At 40.7% G+C, this 24,445-nt stretch overlaps 1 protein-coding gene across 4 annotated transcripts in view; it reads right to left on the bottom strand.

Annotated features, from left to right (window-relative positions):
* Positions 1 to 24,445, bottom strand: part of mlip (muscular LMNA-interacting protein) — a 154,296-nt gene that overhangs the window by 49,279 nt on the left and 80,572 nt on the right. For 3 of the 4 annotated variants that reach the window (XM_060924604.1, XM_060924605.1, XM_060924606.1), the window contains exons 6-11: positions 23,983 to 24,060; positions 23,813 to 23,893; positions 23,439 to 23,498; positions 23,117 to 23,164; positions 7,725 to 7,763; positions 7,007 to 7,132 (exon numbers count right to left, since the gene is read on the bottom strand). In XM_060924604.1, coding sequence (XP_060780587.1) covers positions 7,007 to 7,132; positions 7,725 to 7,763; positions 23,117 to 23,164; positions 23,439 to 23,498; positions 23,813 to 23,893; positions 23,983 to 24,060 — 432 coding nt within the window. Of the gene's footprint in view, positions 1 to 7,006; positions 7,133 to 7,724; positions 7,764 to 17,212; positions 17,855 to 23,116; positions 23,165 to 23,438; positions 23,499 to 23,812; positions 23,894 to 23,982; positions 24,061 to 24,445 lie in introns of those variants that run through there. The other variant, XM_060924607.1, reaches the window with a different exon arrangement.

Here is a 24,445-nt window from a genome sequence, read left to right as displayed (position 1 = left end):
CGGTCCCCAAGTTAGAGCTGGATAGTCATGCACTGTAATTGAATGGCTGAAGCTGAAAATAAAGCTCACACTTGGTCAACATCAATTGGTTGCTTTATTCTTACTCCATAAATGTCACCAATATAGTTAAATATTAATTATAATAAGTCTTCAATCAAAAAAGATCACAGCAACTTTTGGCAAAAAAAAATCTCATTAATATTACCAAAAAGAGTGACTTTCATGGAGGCCTGCAAGTGCCAGAAAATGCACTAGAATGCATCTCTGAGTATGTAGAACCCCCAGCCATTATGACTGGTGCCACTATGCTGATATTTTGGTTTAGTTAGAACCCTGTATCAGGCACATCCAACAAGATGAAGACCCTAGGTTAGATATAAGACCTGCTGGAATTCACCAGGAGTAGGTGGAGTCTCTTTCAAATTTTATTGATATTAGAGTGAAGGGGGCTTGGGGGGGAGGGGGGGTTAGCACAGAATGTTGACGAGTTTTAACTTGACAGACTCCCTGACAGCTTTAGAATGGTGATAGTTTCATAGAATAATGACAGTTTCGGCACAAAAAGATTACAGCAAAGATATTATGAATTGTAGTCTCATCACATCAACTTAGACTACAATTTTTTTAGAATGAGTTTAGCCAATTCAGTGGTTACAGTCTAAGAAGACCTGATCCCTCCCCAGTCCTATTCTCAGTCTATGTTGTCCCTGGGAGGCAGATCACAGATCCTAACAAGAATTCTTGTTAATAGGCATCTTTCAAAAGCAGTCCACGTACCATTAGCAGTACCAGGGAGGGGCTTGGGTGCTGTAGCTTCCCCTAGGATAGCCATAGCACTCCCTCAGCACCCCCAAGAAATTTCTCATATTAAAATTCTCATATTAAAAAATTAAAAATTTTTAATATGAGAATATCTCTATCTCATGAGCTTAATATTATGCCTTGTGTGTAATGGAGAATGACATTGTAACTGTTGCTGAGTGGATACTGTGTATGTTCACATGTGCACGTGTGTTGTGTTGTTTCAATCGGAGCCGCTCCAAAATTGATCAGCTTTTTCCTTGGCCCATGCTACACCATTTCACCAAGTTTCAAGAAAATCAGGCTGGTAGTTTTTGCATAACCCTGCTTACAGTCAAACAAACAAATCAAAAGCATAACCTCCTTAGCAGAGGTAATTAAATTGTGGTGACCAGCATATTAATGTGAAACCCTACATTTCAGAGCACCTTCACTGAAAAGTCAAGCAACCCCACAACATCACCAACAGAAAATCTCTTGCATCGCCCATGCCACATACACTGCAGTGTTCATAAAGGTTGTAGGTTATCACCCATTCTCTATGTTGTTGGCACTAGCTCAGAACTTGAGAACGGACCCATAGATCAAAGCCTGAGTATTCCAGGAAGTGATTGAGGTGTGTATTATATATGGGTGAAACTTGCTGATGGATGTGCCTTAGGTGCCAAATTAAACAGAAGCAAGTCTGAAGGCCAGTTGGTCTTCACGATGGAGACCTACTGATAGCAGGTGATTGGATCTGACCATAAGGTGATCTGATATAAAGATTTTAGGTAAGAAATTTGACGGAGAAGGAAGAGGACTTAAAAACCCTTGGGATGATACCATCAAGCCCTGCAGCATTGCCCGAATGGAATTCTACCAGCTCTCTCTTTTCCTGGTCTTCAGTGTCCTAGCATATGATGGGTACAAGGAACCTCATGTCTATTCAATTTGGTGGTCAATTTAATCTTTTGAAATGCATGAAAGAGAGACAGACAGGGAGGGGGAGAGAGAGAGAGAGAGAGAGAGAGAGAGAGAGAGAGAGAGAGGAACATCTTGCAGCATTTTATCGTCTTGGTTTTTTTAGATTCTGATGTAACATTGGTATCACAAGATGGTTTTAACCCCTCAAGCACCAAGCTGAACATTGACCTATAGAGAAAAATTAAGCACTGTATGTAACATATCATGATACTTTTAAAGGGGAAGAATGTTTATGGCCCTTTGTTTTAGATAGTGCAATTTGTTTTGTGGCCCAACATGTTTTAATCCCCTAAACATTGATCTAAGAAGCACTGACAATAAAACAGAAACTTGAGCTTTGCTCCTAGCCAGGGCCATGATGCACTCATGGGGCTGTCCGCCTGTGGCCAGGCTGTAGTGCTCCGGAGACATCCTGTAGAGCAGGAAGGGCCCCATGGGCTACTATGACTGCCTAAGGGGAGCTCTGTCAATTACCAGCTCATTCAAATTAAATCCAACCACATCAGCCTTGTGTGTTGGAATGTGTAAGAAGACCTCTTGAATTTAGGTTGATGGTGTTAGGGAATAATCCTAAATTAAAAGGTGAAATCTGCATCACATAAGAACCCAGAGGACAGACTTTTTTTTTAAATAAATGAAAACAGGAAATATTGACAAATTATAGTTGTTGTGCAATTTGTTATAAACGTACATAATAATAATATCATTAATAAAAGTGACTGGTTTTGTTTTTAAAATGCAATGCTTCTGTTTCCTACGGAAGTTCAGCACACAAAGGATATGGCAAACTCGCTCAGCTCAAAAACAATGAGACAGGTTTTGTCTTTTTTTTTTAAGGTAAAGCTATGGATGAAAGTTTTTGTGTTGCACCAACAAATGGAAATATTTGTAGGAATGATCCATTACAAAAACAATATCATGATAACATGAATAACATGATAAATCAGATTGTGCCTACAAGCATTTTGCAAATGCTCTTATCCAGAGCAACATACAACATACCCAGAGTAGCCTGGGGAGCAGCTGGGGGTTAGGTGCCTTGCTCAAGAGCACTTCAGCCATTCCTGCTGGTTAAGGGAATCAAACCAGCAAACTTTTGGTCCCAAAGCTGCTTCTCTAACCATTAGGTATGTTTTTAGGAGGTTGGAAGAAGCTAGTAATTGAAGGCAACAACCCATACAAGCACAGGAAGAGCATGAAACACTGCACAGACATTAACCAGAGCTGAGGTTTGAATCCAGCCCCTTGAGCCGAAGCCCCAAAACTACTTGCTACACAACAATGCTGCCAATTGTTTTATAATGCATTTTAATTTTTAAACAAAATGTAAAAATACAAGTATAAAAACAACCTTTTCAAAAGCTTTGTGAAAAAATGTAACTTTGATCCCGTATAACTTTGATCAGCCCCTTATGGCCTGAGATGAAAATTCATTTTGGATTCCTGTATTTTGACAAAATGAATTCAGGCTAAACATTTTTTTAATCAATTAAGCAACAGGTCTGAAAGATCAGAAACTAAGTTGTAAAACAGCAGTAACAATTTCATTAACAGGGCAGCACAGTGGTGCAGTCATGTCACCTCACTGTCACCTCACAGCAAGGAGGTTCTGGGTTCAAACCTGCCAGTTGACTGGGGGCTTTCTGTGTGGAGTTTGCATGTTCTCCTCGTGCCTGCATGAGTTTCCTCTGGAGGAAACCCGCACGGACACGGGGAGAACATGCAAACTCCGCACAGAAAGGCCCTCGTCGGCCACGAGGCTCGAACCCGGACCTTCTTGCTGTGAGGCAACAGCGCTAACCACTACACCACCGTGCCGCCACATACATACATACAGTACATAGTTTATTATTCATCTCATCATCTCTAGCCGCTTTATCCTGTTCTACAGGGTTGCAGGCAAGCTGGAGCCTATCCCAGCTGACTACGGGTGAAAGGCGGGGTACACCCTGGACAAGTCGCCAGGTCATCACAGGGCTGACACATAGTCACAGACAACCATTCACACCTACGGTCAATTTAGAGTCACCAGTTAACCTAACCTGCATGTCTTTGGACTGTGGGGGAAACCGGAGCACCCGGAGGAAACCCACGTGGACACGGGGAGAACATGCAAACTCCGCACAGAAAGGCCCTCGCCGGCCATGGGGCTCGAACCCGGACCTTCTTGCTGTGAGGCGACAGCACTAACCACTACACCACCGTGCCGTCCTAGTTTTTTATTATTATTATTATATTTTTTTTTTGTTAGTAGTAGTTGTTACAAGTAGCAGGCTTATACCAGCATAACAATATTTTGGCTAAATAAGACCTGACAGGAGTGCATTGGTAAAATTGTAGAAAATTGCCAAATGACCAGTAACTGTCCAAAGATATTCCATTATAATAACAATTATTATTATCATTATTATTATTATTATTATTATTAGTAGTAGTAGTAGTAGTAGTAGTAGACCTATTATTATTATTATTATTATTATTATTATTATTATTATTGCTGAGGCCTAAACTATTATTAAACAAGGGAAACTAACAAAAGTGCTTTGGCTTTGAGATAATTGCCAAATTACATAAATATACTGATACGTAGGGCCAATAATTTGACTTATTATTATTATTATTATTATTAGTATTATTAATAATAACCTATTATTACCATTTGCGTAAGACCCATTAAACCAAGATTTTTTTTTTTTACTTTTGTGTTTTAGATTTTTTTTTTAAACTACACCTTTGAACTTGAAGCACTGCTAAACAGTGCCTCAATAGCATACACACACTTATAAAAAGGTCTACCAGAAACATGGGACCTCAAACCAAGAAACCTAAAGACCCACTGTAGCCCTAATACTGACTGATTACACAGTCCCAGTATGAAGAAGGGAGAACTGAACGTAGGCTATGTGCTGACTTTTAACCTCAAATGACAGGCCCAGTCACCCACAAAGATTTGGTAAAAGAAAAGTAAGCACTCTAATGTGAAGGATGTGCCTGCTTTCTCGCCACTAGCAGGTCGAAACGAGGAAGACAGGGTGACAAGGCCACTCGGAGCGTGTTTTCTGAGTTGAGCCTGTTTTGGTATTTTGTCTTTGTGGCTGTCAAATGTGAAAATGCGGTCTCGCAGAGGTATGTTGAATGGAAAGGTATCAGTGTTTTCACTACCATCTCACTCAGCTGGGGATATTCATCACAGCATGACAGCCAGAATTCAGACAGAGAAAGTCGACCAAATCTCGACTGCAGACCAGCATTGCACGAAAGCTCCAGAAGTTTATCCTGCACCACAGGTGGCAGAACGCTCGTTTCTGGGTTGGTGAACGGATCTCTTACCCATTGCTTTTCCGTGAGATGGGATTTTGAGGGGAAGTATGAATCAAAATGACGCAGTGTTTCAGTAAGGTGTTGCGCGATCACTGCCGGCACCTGCCCCAAATCCACACCTTCATCAGCCAGAGACGACAGACAGCTGAACATGTCAAACACACCTCTATTAACTCTGTTGGTCCAGACTGAGATCTTCTTTTTGAAAGCCATGATTTTATCATTGGCTTGAAAAATGTCACACGCTTGGCCTTGGATCGACAGGTTTAGCATATTGAAATGGTCCAGGATGGCAGAAAGATAAGCTACCTTTATAAGCCAAGACTGATCTCGCAGGTGATCGGCAAGATTGGACTGTTTATTTGTCAAGAATGCCTCAACCTCATGCCTCAACTCATACACTCTGTTCACCACTTTACCCCATGACAGCCAACGAACCTCAAAGTGCAAGAGCAGACGAACATGATCTGCACCCATCTCATCACACAGAGCTGTAAATAGACGGGAATTTGTCGGATTGGCCTTAATGAAGTTCACTATTTTGACCACTTGATTTAAAACTTCATGAAGCTCTGTGGACAGGCATTTAGAGGCAAGTACCTCTCGATGAATAACACAGTGCGTTGCCTGCACTGATGGTGAAACGGCTTTTACCTGAGCAACAACTCCGTTGTGCCTGCCAGTCATAGCCGCTGCCCCATCTGTGCAGACACCGACACAACGCCCCCATATCAACCCATGCCCAGAGATGTACCCATCAAGCATGCAGAATATTTCTCCAGCGGTTATGGTCCCTGGAAGCACCTTACAGAACAAAAAATCCTCATGAAACCGGCCCTCATGAGCATATCTGATGTAGACCAGAAGCATAGCCAAGTTAGAGAGATCCGTGGTCTCATCCAATTGAATGGCAAACCAGTCAGATGACTTCGCCCTTTCTAAAATTTGCATTTCGATGTCTGCCACCATATCATCAGTTCAACGACAGACTGTGTCATTTGACAGAGGAATCTCTTTTACTTTGCCTGCAGCAGCCGGACCCAACACTTCACTACAAGCAGTAACAATCGAAGGCATAATTAGCTTCTCCCCAATTGTGAAGGGTGCCTGACATTTGGAAATGTGGTGTGAAATCATGTATGATGCCTTTGTTAGCTTTTCATTCTTGGTCAAATTACTTTTCAACACTTTAGTTTGGGTGGCCAATTCATCACATTTTCTTCTGAAAAAATCCTCTGATTTATCCTTGAGATACGAATGTTTAGTTTCCAAATGCCGGCGTAATTTGGATGGCTTCATAGCTTCGTTGCTTAGCATAGTTTGGCAGATAACACAGATTGGTTTCGGGGGACAACTATCACTTGAAATAAAACCGAATTGTATGTATGAAGGGTCGTAACTGCGAGTGAATGGGCGATATTTTTTTTGCCTCTGGCTCATGTTGTGTATCTGCACTGTCAGATGGGCCCTTTCCAAAGAAAGAGTCAAGAGTAGCTTGCTTTGAACATGCCATGATATTGCTCTCATAAAGCGTGTGTGCATGAATGACTGGACTTGGGACAGAATGAATGAATAGGTGCAAGTCTGCAACCTCACGCGGGCGGGAACGCTTAACATTCTAGAATGGGGGGGCCGGGACTTACGCTACATGGCACACAGTGACAAAAGCACTGAGAGCAGAGCCAGCCAATCGCTCTTCTACATAATCTCATTGACAGTGACCAGTAGTTTGAAATTATAATACTGACTACTAGTGCAGAGGCAGGCTTGCGGACTGACGGTAATCTTCTCACGGACCGGTACCGGTCCACGGCCCATGGATTGAGAAACACCGGTATAGATGATAAATGGATTGATTTTATTAATATCTCATGCTCTAATTAAATGTAAGGCAAGTAAAACAAAATTAAAGTCTTACCTTGTACTGGTGGCCAGTGGAGAAACTATCTTGCTGTCTTTGAAAGGTTTCCGAAAAACAACTTTTCTCTTTGTCATCATTTAACATCGACACAACCATGGCTGGCCTTATGACCCCAGGCTTTGTCTGGAATAATGAACACAGTGTTTGAATGTAGTGGGTCTTTTTATTTTTATAATTACACAAGGGTTTTCAAGTTATTGCTTTGCAAATCTTGTTTACAATATAATATTTTTGAGACCCAAGTCATTGCAATCAATTATAGATACTACTTCAGTTACATAACATCCAAGATCAAAGAAATTCCAAGTCTACATTATGATCTGCATCAATTAGCGTGTAAAATTAATTTTTTACATCAAGAGGGATTTTGTTTTTTTCTTTTGTTTTGCTTTGGTGCAACAGATACTCAGTTTTCATGAGCTATATTTGAATAACTGAAAATGCCTGAGAGGATTAGTCATGATGTAACTAAGAAAATCTACATACGGTTGCTTTTCCTTAATCCGATTAGTTTTAAATTCCCTGTTCACTCTTGTAGTGTTCAAGGAAATCTTGAATAAATTCAGTTGTGCGGATTTTCAGAATAGCTCCTTTGTGCTATTCATGGATACCTCTTCATTGTGAGTTCAATAAAAGGGTCTTTTAAAAAAATGGGGGCCTTACATTGTGTCACTGAATAATCAGGTTTTTTAAAATAAAAAAAAAGGAGACCTACCAGTGTTTTTTCAGCAGGAGGTTGGTGATGAAAATTCGCCTAGGAGAATAAGGGTACATATATTTAGTTGAGGGTTGCAGAAGATATGCACACTGATTAGCCATACCATTATGACCACTGACAGGTGAAGTGAATAACATTTGATTATCTCATTACAGTGGCACCTGTCAAGGGGAGGGATATATTAGGCAGCAAGAGAACAGTCAGTTCTTGAAGTTGTGTTGGAAGCAAGAAAAATGGGCACACATCAGGATCTGAGTAATTTTGACAAGGGCATCTCCAAAATGGTACCAACTGAAGAGCTACTGCAGCACAAACTGCTGAAAAAATTAATGCTGGCTAAAACAGAAAGGTGTCAGTATTAACTTTTTTTTTTTTTAGCAACTTGTACTACAGTAGATCTTCTGTGGGATTGGACCATATGGGCTAGCCTTTGTGCCCCATGTGAATCAGTGAGCCTTTGACACCCATGACCCTGTTGCCAGTTCACCGATTGTCCTTTCTTGGACCACTTTTGGTAGGTATAAACCACTGAATACCAGGAATACCCTGCAAGATGTGCCATTTTGGAGATGCTCATACCCAGTCATCTAGCCATCACAGTTTGGCCCTTATCAAAGTCACTCAGATCCTTACACTTGTCCATTTTTCCTGCTTCCCACACATCAACTTCAAGAACTGACTCTTCTCTTGCTGCCTAATATATCCCACCCCTTGACAGGTGTCATTGTAATGAGATGATCAAATGTTATTCACTTCACCTGTCAGTGGTCATAAAGTTATGGCTGATCGGTGTGTGTGTATATATATATATATATATATATATATATATATATAGGCGGCACCGTGGTGTAGTGGTTAGCGCTGTCGCCTCACAGCAAGAAGGTCCTGGGTTCGAGCCCCGGGGCCGGCGAGGGCCTTTCTGTGTGGAGTTTGCATGTTCTCCCCGTGTCTGCGTGGGTTTCCTCCGGGTGCTCCGGTTTCCCCCACAGTCCAAAGACATGCAGGTTAGGTTAACTGGTGACTCTAAATTGACCGTAGGTGTGAATGTGAGTGTGAATGGTTGTCTGTGTCTATGTGTCAGCCCTGTGATGACCTGGCGACTTGTCCAGGGTGTACCCCGCCTTTCGCCCGTAGTCAGCTGGGATAGGCTCCAGCTTGCCTGCGACCCTGTAGAAGGATAAAGCGGATAGAGATGATGAGATGAGATATATATATATACACACACACACGTATATATATATATATATATATATATATATATATATAATCAACATTTGGTCCAAACCGAGACAAAAAGAAAGAACATGCACGCACACACACACACATCTAAACTGGCTGAAACATCTAAATAAATCCCAGTAGACTTATTTTTGCATTTAAAAATACAGTGCTTTGCAAAAGTATTCATCCCCCTTAGTGTTTGTCCTGTTTTGTCACATTAAAAGCTGGTATTAAAATGGATTTTTAGGGGTTAGCACCATTTGATTTACACAACATGCCTACCACTTTAAAGGTACACTTTTTTTTTACATTGTGACACAAACAATAATTAAGATGAAAAAACAAAAATCTGGAGTGTGCATAGGTATTCACCCCCTCAAAGTCAAGACTTTGTAGAGCCATCTTTTGCTACAATTACAGCTGCAAGTCTCTCGGGGTATGTCTCTATTAGCTTGGCACATCTAGCCACTGGGATTTTTGCCCATTCCTCAAGGTAAAACTGCTCCAACTCCTTCAAGTTAGATGGGTTGCGTTGGTGTACAGCAATCTTCAAGTTATGCCACAGATTCTCAACTGGATTGAGGTTTGGGCTTTGATTAGGCCATTCCAAGACATTTAAATGCTTCCTTTTAAACCACTCCAGTGTAGCTTTAGCAGTATATTTAGGGTCATTGTCCTGCTGGAATGTGAACCTTCATCCCAGTCTGAAACCTCTGGCTGACTCAAACTGGTTTTCCTCCAGAATTGCCCTGCATTTAGTGCCATCCATCTTTCCTTTAGTCCTGACCAGCTTTCCTGTCCCTGCAGATGAAAAACATCCCCACAGCATGAGCTGCCACCACCATGCTTCACTGTAGGGATGGTGTTCTCAGGATGGTGGGTTTGCGCCACACATGGCATTTCCCATGATGGTCAAAAAGTTCAATTTTTGTCTAATTTGACCAGAGAATCTTCTTCCATGTGTTTGGGGAGTCTGCCACATGCTGTTGGGCAAATTCCAGATGTGTTTTCTTGAGTAATGGCTTTTTTCTGGCCACTTTTCCATAAAGCCCTGCTCTGTGGGGTGTACAGCTTAAAGTGGTCCTATGGACAGATACTCCCATCTCTGCTGTGGATCTTTGCAGCTCCTTCAGTGTTATCTTTCGTGTCTTTGTTGCATTTCTCATTAATGTCTTCCTTGCCTGGTCTGTGAGTTTTGGTTGGCGTCCTTCTCTTGTCAGGTTTGTAGTGGTGATGTATTCTTTCCATTTTTCTATAATGGATTTAATGGTGCTCTGTGGGATATTCAAAGTTTGGGGTATTTTTATAACCCAACCCTGATCTATACTTCTCCACAATTTTGTTTCTGACCTGTTTGGAGGCTCCTTGGTTCTTTTGTTGTTTGCTTAGTAGTATTGCAGAGTCAGGGTCCTTCCAGAACAGGTTGATTTATACAGACATCATGTGACAGATCATGTGACACTTTGATTACACACAGGTGAATCTTAATCAACTAATTATGTGACATATGAAGTGAATTGGTTGGACCAGCTCTTATTTAGGGGTTTCATATGAAAGGGGGTGAATATCTATGCACACTCCAGATTTCTGTTTTTTCATCTTAATTATTGTTTGTGTCACAATAAATAAACAATGTGCATCTTTAAAGTGGTAGGCATGTTTGTATAAATCAAATGGTGCTAAGCCCCCAAAAATCCATTTTAATTCCAGCTTGTAATGCGACAAAACAGGACAAACACCAAGGAGGATGAATACTTTCTCAAGGCACTGTAAATATTCTTGAAAGCATCAGTGCATGTAAAAGATTAGCCTCTCCTTCACTGACTGTAATTAGATGTAACTTGTGAAACATGCATATCTAATTTTTAGAACTGTGCACATCATTTTTAATTAACTTGATTCAATAATTCACATTTGTTTTTTCCATTCAGAAATGCTCCTGCTGGGTATTACATTCACTATCAAGGTAATGGTAATAGCTGTAGATGCAATGGTGTGGGTTTTTTTTTTCTACTTGCTCCTTCTAATTTACATAATTATAGCCTAAAAAACAACAAGCACAGATGTGAAACTGGATTTTATGTTTAAAACACAGGACATTAGTTTTGTTTAAACAATCTGTTTGTCCATACTGGTTGAACCATCAGGAATTATTGGTCTTCTTATAATTAGTGTTTAGTTTTCTGAGGATTGAATGTCACAGGAAAACCAGCTGTTCAGTTTCTATGCCACTTGTTGTGAAGTTTATTTTTAGTTCTGTACCTCCATCATTATCTTAGTTAATTACTTTATCCTGGCCAGGGTCACAGTGGATCCGGAGCCTATTGCCAGAACACTGCATACTCCCTGGATGAGACACCAGTCCATCACTTTTTATCATGCACACACACGCATTCACATTTGGGGTAAATTATCATAGCCAATCAATCTAGTCGCATATTATCATGAGGTAGAAGGAAACTGGACATGAGGAGAACATGTAAACTTTACAAAACAAAACCTACAGACAACGACTGAAGCTCAGGATTGAGCCAGGGACCCTGGAGCTTTTATGCACCGTGTCACTGAATGTACAACAGTTTATTTGTACCTATTGGTTTGGGTTGGTTGGTTTGAGAGGGTCTGTTTCCCAAAATATAAACAAATTACTAACCAGGATAAAGTAGTTACAAAGCAGAATGAATGCTGTAAACCTGTGAGGCTATCTAAGGGTCATATCAGACCATCCATTCCCATCTAGATGAAATCACAAACAGCTGCTTCCATGACTTTTTGTCCATGGGATTCCCAATCCCCACACACATCTCTAGTTCCAATCATATTAAACCCAATAGCAGACCCATTAGAAGTATTATTATACATACCGGTACAGGACATTTTTTCAATGGAATAAAAACATGTATTCTATTCCTTTCTAGCAGGTTTCATTCATTTGGTTTGATAGCATGCAATATTGTTCGCATATCGCTTATCCTATGTGTATTACGTCACTCTACCCAATGGAGAACGAGACGTGAATATGGTTTACAATATTGCATGGTTGTCAAGACAACATGATGTCACAGATCAGAGCTGACGTGAATATCCAGTGACAAAGTTTTCTGCTGCACATGCACAGAAGCATTTTTTTGTTCGCCAGGAAAAAGAAAGAGGCATTGAACACCCGAAAGGTGACCAAAGCTTCATTAGATATTCTTCATGCATCTTTACAAGAGAAAAACATATCAACGGACATTGAAAAACTGGAAGAGAGAGAGTGTGTGTGTGTATGTGTTATAATAATAATAATATTGGCTGGTTTTTTTCATGGTATATCAGATGTATACCATTCAGCTAGCATGATATTGAATTCATCTTTGACTCATTCAATATCATGCTAGCTGAATGGATTATATCTGATATACCATGAAAAAAGCCATCCATCCATCCATCCATCCATTATCTGTAGCCGCTTATCCTGTGCAGGGTTGCAGGTAAGCTGGAACCAATCCCAACTGACTATGGGTGAGAGGTGGGGTACACCCTGGACAAGTTGCCAGGTCATCGCAGGGCTGACACATAGAGACAAACAACCATTCACACCTACAGTCAATTTAGAGCCACCAATTAACCTAACTTGCATGTCTGTGGGGGAAACCGGAGCACCCAGAGCAAACCCACGCAGACATGGGGAGAACATGCAAACACCACACAGAGAGGTCCTCATCGGCTGCTGGGCTCAAACCCAGGACCTTCTTGCTGTGAGGTGACAGTGCTAACCACTACACCACTGTGCTGCCCCAAAAGCCATCCAATATTATTTAATTATTTGATTCTAATATTTATCTGTTCATGATTATTCAGTATGAACACCAATTATGGTGCAGCTTTATCTAATGACATCCTTAAAGAATACATAAAACATCATTGTATATTATATCTTTGTCATATTATTAAATAATCTTGGCTGGCTTTGAGTGGTATATCAGATATATTCCATTCAGCTAGCATGATATGAACACGTCTCATACAAATATCATGCTAGCTGAATGGAATATACAGTGGGGCAAAAAAGTATTTAGTCAGCCACCAATTCTGCAAGTTCTCCCACTTAAAAAGATGAGAGAGGCCTGTAATTTTCATCATAGGTATACCTCAACTATGAGAGACAAAATGAGAAAAAAAATCCAGAAAATCACATTGTCTGTCTGATTTTTAAAGAATTTATTTGCAAATTATGGTGGAAAATAAGTATTTGGTCAATAACAAAAGTTCATCTCAATACTTTGTTATATACCCTTTGTTGGCAATGACAGAGGTCAAACGTTTTCTGTAAGTCTTCACAAGGTTTTCACACACTGTTGCTGGTATTTTGGCCCATTCCTCCATGCAGATCTCCTCTAGAGCAGTGATGTTTTGGGGCTGTCACTGGGCAACATGGACCTTCAACTCCCTCCAAAGATTTTCTATGGGGTTGAGATCTGGAGACTGGCTAGGCCACTCCAGGACCTTGAAATGCTTCTTACGAAGCCACTCCTTCGTTGCCCGGGCGGTGTGTTTGGGATCATTGTCATGCTGAAAGACGCAGCCACATTTCATCTTCAATGCCCTTGCTAATGGAAGGAGGTTTTCACTCAAAATCTCACGATACATGGCCCCATTCATTCTTTCCTTTACACAGATCAGTCGTCCTGGTCCCTTTGCAGAAAAACAGCCCCAAAGCATGATGTTTCCACCCCCATGCTTCACAGTAGGTATGGTGTTCTTTGGATGCAACTCAGCATTCTTTCTCCTCCAAACACGACAAGTTGAGTTTTTACCAAAAAGTTCTATTTTGGTTTCATCTGACCATATAACATTCTCCCAATCCTCTTCTGGATCATCCAAATGCTCTCTAGCAAACTTCAGACGGGCCTGGACATGTACTGGCTTAAGCAGGGGGCACTGCAGGATTTGAGTCCTTGGCGGCGTAGTGTGTTACTGATGGTAGCCTTTGTTACTTTGGTCCCAGCTCTCTCCAGGTCATTCACTAGGTCCCCCTGTGTGGTTCTGGGATTTTTGTTCACCGTTCTTGTGATCATTTTGACCCCACGGGGTGAGATCTTGCATGGAGCCCCAGATCGAGGGAGATTATCAGTGGTCTTGTATGTCTTCCATTTTCTAATAATTGCTCCCACAGTTGATTTCTTCACACCAAGCTGCTTACCTATTGCAGATTCAGTCTTCCCAGCCTGGTGCAGGTCTACAATTTTGTTTCTGGTGTCCTTTGACAGCTCTTTGGTCTTGGCCATAGTGGAGTTTGGAGTGTGACTGTTTGAGGTTGTGGACAGGTGTCTTTTATACTGATAACGAGTTCAAACAGGTGCCATTAATACAGGTAACGAGTGGAGGACAGAGGAGCCTCTTAAAGAAGTTGTTACAGGTCTGTGAGAGCCAGAAATCTTGCTTGTTTGTAGGTGACCAAATACTTATTTTACCGAGGAATTTACCAATTAATTCATTAAAAATCCTACAATGTGATTTCCTGGATTCTTTCCCCCCATTCTGTCTCTCATAGTTGAAGTGTACCCATGATGAAAATTACAGGCCTCTCATCTTTTTAAGTGGGAGAACTTGCACAATTGGTGGCTGACTAAATACTTTTTTGCCCCACTGTATCTGATAGACCACAAAAAAAGCCAATCGTTATTATTATTATAATAGTAATATATATATATATATATATATATATATATATATATTCTCTCATCTCATTATCTGTAGCCGCTTTATCCTTCTACAGGGTCGCAGGCGAGCTGGAGCCTATCCCAGCTGACTACGGGCGAAAGGCGGGGTACACCCTGGACAAGTCGCCAGGTCATCACAGGGCTGACACATAGACACAGACAACCATTCACACTCACATTCACACCTACGGTCAATTTAGAGTCACCAGTTAACCTAACCTGCATGTCTTTGGACTGTGGGGGAAACCGGAGCACCCGGAGGAAACCCACGCGGACACGGGGAGAACATGCAAACTCCACACAGAAAGGCCCTCGCCAGCCACGGGGCTCGAACCCAGGACCTTCTTGCTGTGAGGCGACAGCGCTAACCACTACACCACCGTGCCGCCCACCTATATATATATATATATATATATAATATATAATTATTAGGGCTGTAACGATATGCGTATCGAAATCGCGATACGCAGAGCCACGATCCGTATCGTGATACAAGAAGGCAGAATCGCGGTACACCCTTTCAAACTTCTCCTCAGCCCAAAAACAGAGGCGCTTCCAAACTTCAATTTATGAATACTTTACTTTTTATTTAAATTACATTTTAAACTTACTTAAATTACTTTTATTTTTTATATCTATTAGTAAGTCGTTTTTTCGCCCACCTGCGACAATCTTCTGCAAGTCACGCAACGTCCACACTCGCCACTGGCAGAGCATTCATTTCTTTTAAGCGGTCGCCATTCTGGTTGCGACGCGGGGAGCGAATCTGTAAACAAGCAGCTCATTGGCTGGCTAGGTGTGCCACAAGCCAATCACAATCACTTGACCGGAAAGGCATGCAGTGTTGCCAGATTGGGCAGGTTTAGGTGCTTTTTGGCTGGTTTTGAACATATTTTGGGGTGGAAAACGTTAGCAATATCTGGCAACACTGAAGGCATGTCTGCTTGGGCGGAAGCGTTCTGCGGCAGTTACATTTTGACACGCGAGCAACGTTTCACTATAAAAATTCCGTAATTTCCATCTGTTTTCCGCGATCACACAAAATCATTGGCCCTATGAGAGTGAGACAGTGAGAGAGCCACCCCCCCCGAAAAATCTTAACGGATTTACAGGATTTGGAAAAATGACTTTTTCAGAACCGAAAAAAACAGAGCTTCCGGCTCAACAGTATTATTTTGAGAAATAAAACAATCTTTGGATATGCATTTGTTCATTTTTGCATACATATTACTCATTCTCTGCAGTGGTCTGAATTATTTGTTATTAAATAGTTAATGTAAGTAAGTAAATGTTAATAAGTCAAATTTACTACTTTAAAAAAGCATTTAAAAAAATCGTGGGCGTATCGAATCGTGGGTCAAAAATCGCGATACGAATCGAATCGTGAGCTGGGTGTATCGTTACAGCCCTAATAATTATATAATAATAATGCTCTTTGTATCAGCATTCTCGAAGGCCAACGGGAGCTTACCCACGACTTGGTGCTGTTAGCGAGACAGTCCAGGTCCCTTCTAGCTGGTGTAGCATTAACGAAGGCCAACATGAGCTTACCCATGACTCAGTACTGTTAGCACAGCAGTCCAGTTACCTTCTAGCTGGTGTAGCGTTAGCAAAGGTCAATGCTGGTGCAGGCCAATGCTAGCGCAGGCCAATCCTAGCGCAGTCAAGCCAAATATAATTATTATTATTTTCCCTGTGTAATTTACTTAGTTATTTTTAAAATCAACATTGACAACTAGTTGTACACACAACAGAGTGAGCTGGCAGCCAAAATTTTCTCAAAATCTTCCAATTTTCATGAAGCAAACCTCGTGGCCATGTTTGTTTACAAACTGTCACAGTCACTTGCTAGCGCAGAAGTTTTACATTTTTGACGTTTCTCTTTTCCAGTTTTTTGATGTCCATTGGTATGTTTTTCTCTTGTAAATATGTATGAAGAATATATAATGAAGTTTTGGTAGCCTTTCAGGTGTTCAGCGCGTCTTCGGTTTCAGTTTTTAGTTACTTTATTTAATGCTTAATTACAGCATAGCTAATCCTAGCAGTAGCACTGGATTAGCCTTGTCTTCTCTCTTTCCTGGTTGACAAAAAGATATAATTCTACTCATGTGCAGCAGAAAAGTTTTGCCATTGGATCTTCGCATGAGCTCCGATGTGTGACGTCGTGTTGTCTGGACGACGTACAATATTATAACAATATTGCATACTCATTCTCCACTGGGGAGAGTGGCGTAATACACTGAGGATAAGCGATATGATAATATTGCATGCTATCAATAAATCCACTAGAAGGGAATAGAATATATGTTTTTATTCCATGGAAAAAGTGGCCCGTAAGTATAATAATTAGCATTATTTTACTGATAAACAGTCGGTGATATATGGGTATGCTTATTTTACCATTTAATATTAAGCAACTTATTAAGGAAGGAGGTAAGAACTTTCTGCAAATGATAATGATAATGCAGTGAGAGGATACATTTATTTTATCTTGCGTAAACAGATCCAGAGTTACACAGGTGATATTCACATTACAATCTTTAATGTATAATTATGAGTTTATGCTCATTCATGTTGGTAAATGACCCCTATCTGCCATTAGTGTGAACAGATCTGTGAAATAAAATGACCCATCTGGAAACATTTACATATTCATGATCCACATGCATCTTCTTCTTCTTCATGTGTCAGATCTGAAGCAGACATCAAAGATCACAGCCCTCTAGTCCTCTGTTATCAGCTAGGCGTCTGAACTCTGTGTTCTTCAGGTGGTTGTTTGTATATTCTCTGAAACTGTTGGTGAACATTATTCACTGTCTTCCTTGGCTTTTCTTACCCTCAATCTTGCCACACAGTATCAATTTTTCTAAGCCGAAGAATTTCAAATGTCACTCCCTAACTGTCTTGATAAGTGTTCTTTGGATTTGTCTCATCCTCAGTATATCCACATTTGATTTCTTTTCTGTCCGTGATATTGGCAGAATTCTTCTCAGGAACCATGTCTCAACAGCTTCTAATTTCTTTGTCAAGTCATTAATTCGTGTCCAGCTTTCACAACCGTAGAGTAATACTGACCACACAGATGCTTTGAGGATCCAAAATGTTGTACTTAATGTGATGTTTCTGTTTTTAAAAATAGAACTCATCTTCTTGAAAGAGCCTTTTGATAGAGTGATTCTCCATCAGTGCCACATGCATCAGCTTATGTAAACAACAAGAACAACAAAACTCATCATATTTCTCAAATAAATACTGACAAAGTACTGATAAAACAAGCAAATTATCAGTGAAAGCTTTAAAAAAACATTAGCTGTCATTTTGCACTTGACAAAGGGTTTTTAATTAGGGTGAGAAAGCAAATAGGGACAAATACAAAGCTTTGATTGTTTTTGATGTTATTACTAACACTTCTCTGCAGAGGATGCTGACAATCAGATGCACAGGTTTCATTTTCATTATGGCACATGGCACAAACACTGGACATGTCTCCAAAGTAGGACCATATATAACCATGGCTTACATCTAATTTTAGGAATTCGTATTTTTATGTTCATGTAGCTCTTAACAATTATCTCTGTCACATTTCAAGGGGAAAATATTCAGAAGTCAGCCCACATGTGCAGGTCCCTTCAGCAAAAAGAGTTTCTGCTCAAAGTCATATCACCAAGTAGTGTTGGTAACTAATCAAATGACATCCCAGTATTCCATGATGAGAAACCTGCTAAGCATTGCTTATTATGCTCAGTACATGCCCGACAGTACAATTTGGACTTTGATAATCGTATCAAATGCTTATTTGCCATGGATGCTAGTTGAGCTCCCCTGTCTAAACAGAGACTTGTCACTTGTTATTCAGAACCAGTGCCAGGAGGAACTTGAAAAGATTAGAAGAGAAAGATGGCCATTTGGCAAGGGCATTTACAGTGCCCTCCATGATCACTGCCCCCCCCCCCCCCCCCCCCCCCCCCCCCCCCCGTGAAGGTTAGAAAAAAGTTCCACCTTTTTTTGAAGTACAGTGTCTTGCAAAAGTATTCATCCCCCTTTGTGTTTGTCCTGTTTTGTCACATTACAAGCTGGAATTAAAATGGATTTTTGGGTGTTAGCACCATTTGATTTACACAACATGCCTACAATTTTAATAATTAAAATTGTTGTTTTATTGTGACATGAACAATAATTAAGATGAAACAAACAAATCTGGAGTGTGCATTGGTATTCACCCCCCAAAGTCAATAATTTGTAGAGGTCTGGGCTTTGATTAGGCCATTCTAAGACATTTAAATGTTTCCCTTTAAACCACTCCAGTGCAGCTTTAGCAGTATGTTTAGGGGCATTGTCCTGCTGGAACATGAACCTTCGTCCCATTCTCAAACCTCTGGCTGACAAACAGGTTTTCCTTCAGAATTGCCCTGTATTTAGTGCCATCCATCTTTCCTTCAGTCCTGACCAGCTTTCCTGTCCCTGCAGATGAAAAACATCCCCACAGCATGATGCTGCCACCACCATGCTTCACTGTAGGAATGGTGTTCTCAGGGTGTTGGGTTTGCACCACACATGGCGTTTCCCATGGTGGCCAAAAAGATAAATTTTAGTCTCATTTGACCAGAGAATCTTCTTCCATGTGTTTGGGGAGTCTGCCACATGTTGTTGGGCAAACTCCAAACGTATTTTCTTAAGCAATGATTTTCCTGGCCACACTTCCATAAAGTCCCACTCTGTGGAGTTTATGGCTTAAAGTGGTCCTATAGAACAGGCTCCAGCTTGCCTGCGACCTTGTCGGACAGAATAAGCGGCTACAGATAATGGATGGATAGATGGGTGGTCCTACAGACAGATACTCCCATCTCTGCTGTGGATCTTTGCAGCTCCTTCAGTGTTATCTTTGGTGTCTTTGTTACATCTCTGATTAATGCCCTCCTTGCCCAGTCTGTGAGTTTTGGTGGCCAGTCTTCTCTTGTCAGGTTTGTAGTGGTGACATATTCTTTCCATTTTGCTATAATGGGTTTAATGGTGGGAGGCATGTTGGTGTACTGCTTAGCACTGTCGCCTCACAGCAAGAAGGTCCTGGGTTCGAGCCTAGTGGCCAACGAGGGCCTTTCTGTGTGGAGTTTGCATGTTCTCCCCGTGTCTGTGTGGGTTTCCTCTGGGTGTGCCGGTTTCCCCCACAGTCCAAAGACATGTAGGTTAGGTTGATTGGTGGTTCTAAATTGATCGTAGGTGTGAACGTAAGTGTGAATGGTTGTCTGTCTCTATGTGTCAGCCCTGCAGTGATCTGGTGATTTATCCAGGGTGTACCCCGCCTCTCACCCATAGTCATATGGGATAGGCTCCAGCTTGCCCACGACCCTGCACAGGATAAGCGGCTACAGATAACGGATGGATGGATTTAATGGTGCTCCATGGAATATACAAAGTTTAGGATATTTTTTATAACCCAATCCTGATCTACACTTCTCTACAACTTTGTCTCTGACCTGTTTGGAGGCTCCTTCGTTTTCATGTTGCTTGCTTAGTTGTGTTGCAGAGTCAGGGTCCTTCCAGAACAGGTTGATTTATACAGCTATCATGTAACAGATCATGCGACACTTTGATTGCACACAGGTGACTCTTAATGAACTAATTATGTGACTTATGAAGTGAATTGTTTGGACCAGCTCTTATTTGGGGATTTCATATAAAAGGAGGTGAATACCTATGCACACTCTAGATTTCTGTTTTTTTTATCTTAATTATTGTTTGTGTCACAATAAAACAACAATTTGCACCTTTAAAGTGGTAGACATGTTGTGTAAATCAAATGATGATTTGCCCCCAAAATCCATGCCCCCAAAATCCATTTTAATTCTATCTTGTAATGCAACAAAACAGGACAAACAACAAGGGGGATGAATACTTTTGCAAGACACTGTAGCTTCATCTCACACTGAAACAGTGAGGAAAAACCCAACCTTTAATTGAAATAAAACATTTTCAGAGAAAAACAAATTCCTCATCAAGAAAATAATTTTCAACAAAAACTCATGTGGCTCTATTATTGGCACCCCTGGAAATGATATTGAACATAACGTAACTGAAGCATGTTTGTCATTTAAATTGTACATTTTTTAGTTGATTTGAGTGTGTAGGAACTTTCAAGCTGTAATCCATGACTTCCTGATTCACTGGGGAACAAATATGAGGTGACACAGAGGCCAAATTCCCTTAGTCATCCATCAACATGGGAAAGATAAGAGAACACACAAACCAAATGAGGAAGAAGTATGTTGACCTTCCATTTCTACTCTTAGGGCATTAATAAAAAAAAAAAAAGTGGACACCAACTGGAACTCTTACAACCTTGCCTGGAAGAGGACCCAAGTTTATTTTGCCTCCATGTACAGGGAGGAGGAGGGTGAGAGAGGGGGAAAAAAATCCCTAAAGATCAGTGTTGGTGAATTACAAGAACAAGTAAAATCTTGGGGTTTCCGAGTCTCCAAAACCACCATTAGACACCACCTCCATGCCAACAGATTATTTGGAAGGCATCTCATCTCATTATCTCTAGCCGCTTTATCCTTCTACAGGGTCGCAGGCAAGCTGGAGCCTATCCCAGCTGACTACGGGCGAAAGGCGGGGTACACCCTGGACAAGTCGCCAGGTCATCACAGGGCTGACACATAGACACAGACAACCATTCACACTCACATTCACACCTACGGTCAATTTAGAGTCACCAGTTAACCTAACCTGCATGTCTTTGGACTGTGGGGGAAACCGGAGCACCCGGAGGAAACCCATGCGGACACGGGGAGAACATGCAAACTCCGCACAGAAAGGCCCTCGCCAGCCCCGGGGCTCGAACCCAGGACCTTCTTGCTGTAAGGCGACAGCGCTAACCACTACACCACCGTGCCGCCCCTATTTGGAAGGCATGTAAGAAAAAAAGTATTTTCTGTCAGTGAACCACAAAAGTAAGCTCCTGAAGTTTGTGAAACGCTGTGACAACTTTGACTGGAACCGTGTTCTACGGTCTGTTGTAATAAAAATGGAGCTTTTTGGCAATAAACACTCAAGGTGGGTTTGGTGTAGAAAGAAAGATGGCTATAATGAAAAAAACCCAATCCCAACTGTAAAATATGGTGGAAGTGCTGTGCTGTTTTGGGGCTGTTTTTCCTCCAAAGGCTCTGGAAAACTTATTCGGGTACATGGCATCATGGGCTCCATGAAATACCAGGACATTTTAAATCAAAATCTGGCTGCTTCTGGCAGGAAACTAAAACTAGGTCATCACTGGATCTTCCAACAGGACAGTGATCTGAAGCATATGTCCAAATCAACACACAAATGATTAGCTGAGCACAGAATCAAGCTTCTGCCCTGGCCATCTCAGTCCCCTGACCTGAACCCCATCGAAAACCTGTGGGGTGAGCTGAAGAGGAGAGAGCACAAGAAAGGGCCTCGGACCCTGGATGATGTGAAGAGGAATGGTCTCAGATGCCCTGCTCTGTATCTCCAACCTGATAAAATGTTATAGGAGAAAACTCAGTGCTGTTTTACTGGCAAAGGGAGGTTGTAAAAAATATTAAATACAGGGGTGCCAAAAATAGTGATGTGTTTTTGTTGAAAATAAGTGTCCTGAAGAGGGATTTTTTTCTTTTGAATAAATTTATTTCAATTAAAGGTTGGATTTTTCTTATATTTTTTCAGTGTGAGATTCACCAAAAGGTGGATTTTTTTCTAACCCTTTTTACAAGGGGCACCAATAATCATGAAGGGCACTGTATGTCAGACAGCCAGACTTTGTTGAAGGTCTCGGCATGTACAGTACCAGTCAAAAGTTTGGACACCCCTACTTATTCAGAGGTTTTTCTGTATTGTGACTATTTTCTACATTGTAGAACAATACTGAAGACATCAAAACTATGAAATAACAAATGGAACAGATATGAAATTATGTGCTAAATTAAAAAAAAAGTTAATGTGTTTCACATTTTAGATTCTTCAAAGCCGCCATGATTTATCTTGGTGACGTTTTGTATACTATTGACATTGTCTTAACCAGCTTCATGAGGTAGTCTCCTGGAATGCTCTTCAATTAGCAGGTGCCTCATCAAAAGGTGATTTGTGCAATTTCTTGCCTTCTTAATATGTTTGAGATCAAACATTAAATAGTAATAATAAAAAAATACAGTAAATAGCCCTATTCCACAACTGTAGTAATCCATATTATGCCAAGAACCACTCAACTAAGTAAAGAGAAATGGCATCCATCATTACTTTAAGACATGAAGTGTCTTTTTATTTCATAAAAATAAAGAAAAAACACTGAATTAGAAGGTGCGTTGAACCACAGTTACAGACAGCAACTCTTATAACAGTTGTATAAAAGTTGCTATGACAACAGCTTATAATGTCACCTTTCAGTGTTAGGAATGTAATTGTACAGGGTTGTACAAGTGTTGGCAATTCTAACTATAAACTTACATATTTTGTTTCTCGTCCTGGTCTTGGTGGTGGCGATGGTGTTAGTTTCTGTGGGCAGAGCAGGAAATGGGAAAATTGTAAGATTATATTTCCTTTTGCTAAATTCTTATTGGCATATTGAATCTGTAAGCTTTAAACTCATGTATTTCTTAACACTTTTCAGAGGTTTTAAAAATAGCTAACAGTTGTTATTTATTTATAATGAGATTTGTCATCATAATGTATATTTAGATTATATTAGACTTGGCGGTTAATTACACTGTAGAGTGCAAAGCTCTGAAGATAACTGTGAATGCCTGCCCAGGCATCCTTAATTACACACCCTTGTTGTCTCAGATGCCACCGACTTCACAGTGAGTTTGTTTGCAGGGCTTGACGGTTCCTGAAAGAGATTTTATGTACATGTAAAAATGCACGTACAATTTAGCATTAAACATCTTTAATCCAAAAGCAGTGTAGATTAATGATAAAAACAACAAGTTTAATTTATATGGCGCCTTTCACCAACCCAAGGATGCTTTACAGAGTAATGGGGAAAAATGATTGATAAACTTACAGTTAGTTTTTTTTTCCTTTTTTATCAGACATCTGATTGATGTCTGATAAAAAAGAAAAAAAAAAAAAGAAAAAAAAAGAAAAAAAAACTAACTATATTTAATATAAGACATAATGAACGTAATCGAAAGATAAACTTACAGTTCTGTTGTCCTTTAATACTTCATCAATCACTTGATACAGCTCTGTGGACTGCTGTCGGAGCTGGGCAGGGCTGCACATCTATATACAAGAAACACAATGCAGCAGCTTTTTAATACCATTCTATTTTCGATGAATCAAATAGTTAAGCATTATGGAGTCTGTTATACCTGAGAATGAGGGTCCTCCCATGCAAAACTGTCGCGAGGGTCCAGAGGAACATTCTTATTAACCTCATCATCAATTGCCTTCAAAGTAAAGAATAAACATTAAGATTCTGCCTGGAACTCATACACCCCAGAATACGGTACCAAAAAATTCAAATGTCCATGTTGAGTCTACAATGTAGGCCACATTGGCATTTTATCAGCATATAATGTTGCTGTTGTATCTAACCCATGCTGAATTATTTCACATCATTTATGTGAGTTTATATTTCAGTTACCAACATCCTGGCATGTGACATTGATGTCTTATTCTCATCTCATCTCATCTCATCTCATCTCATCTCATTATCTCTAGCCGCTTCATCCTTCTACAGGGTCGCAGGCAAGCTGGAGCCCATCCCAGCTGACTACGGGCGAAAGGCGGGGTACACCCTGGACAAGTCGCCAGGTCATCACAGGGCTGACA

The sequence above is a fragment of the Neoarius graeffei genome, chromosome 7 (assembly GCF_027579695.1).
Source record: "Neoarius graeffei isolate fNeoGra1 chromosome 7, fNeoGra1.pri, whole genome shotgun sequence".
NCBI classification, from domain to species: Eukaryota; Metazoa; Chordata; class Actinopteri; order Siluriformes; family Ariidae; genus Neoarius; species Neoarius graeffei.
Note: the sequence above shows the minus strand (reverse complement) of the source record. Positions and strands in the feature narration are given on the sequence as shown.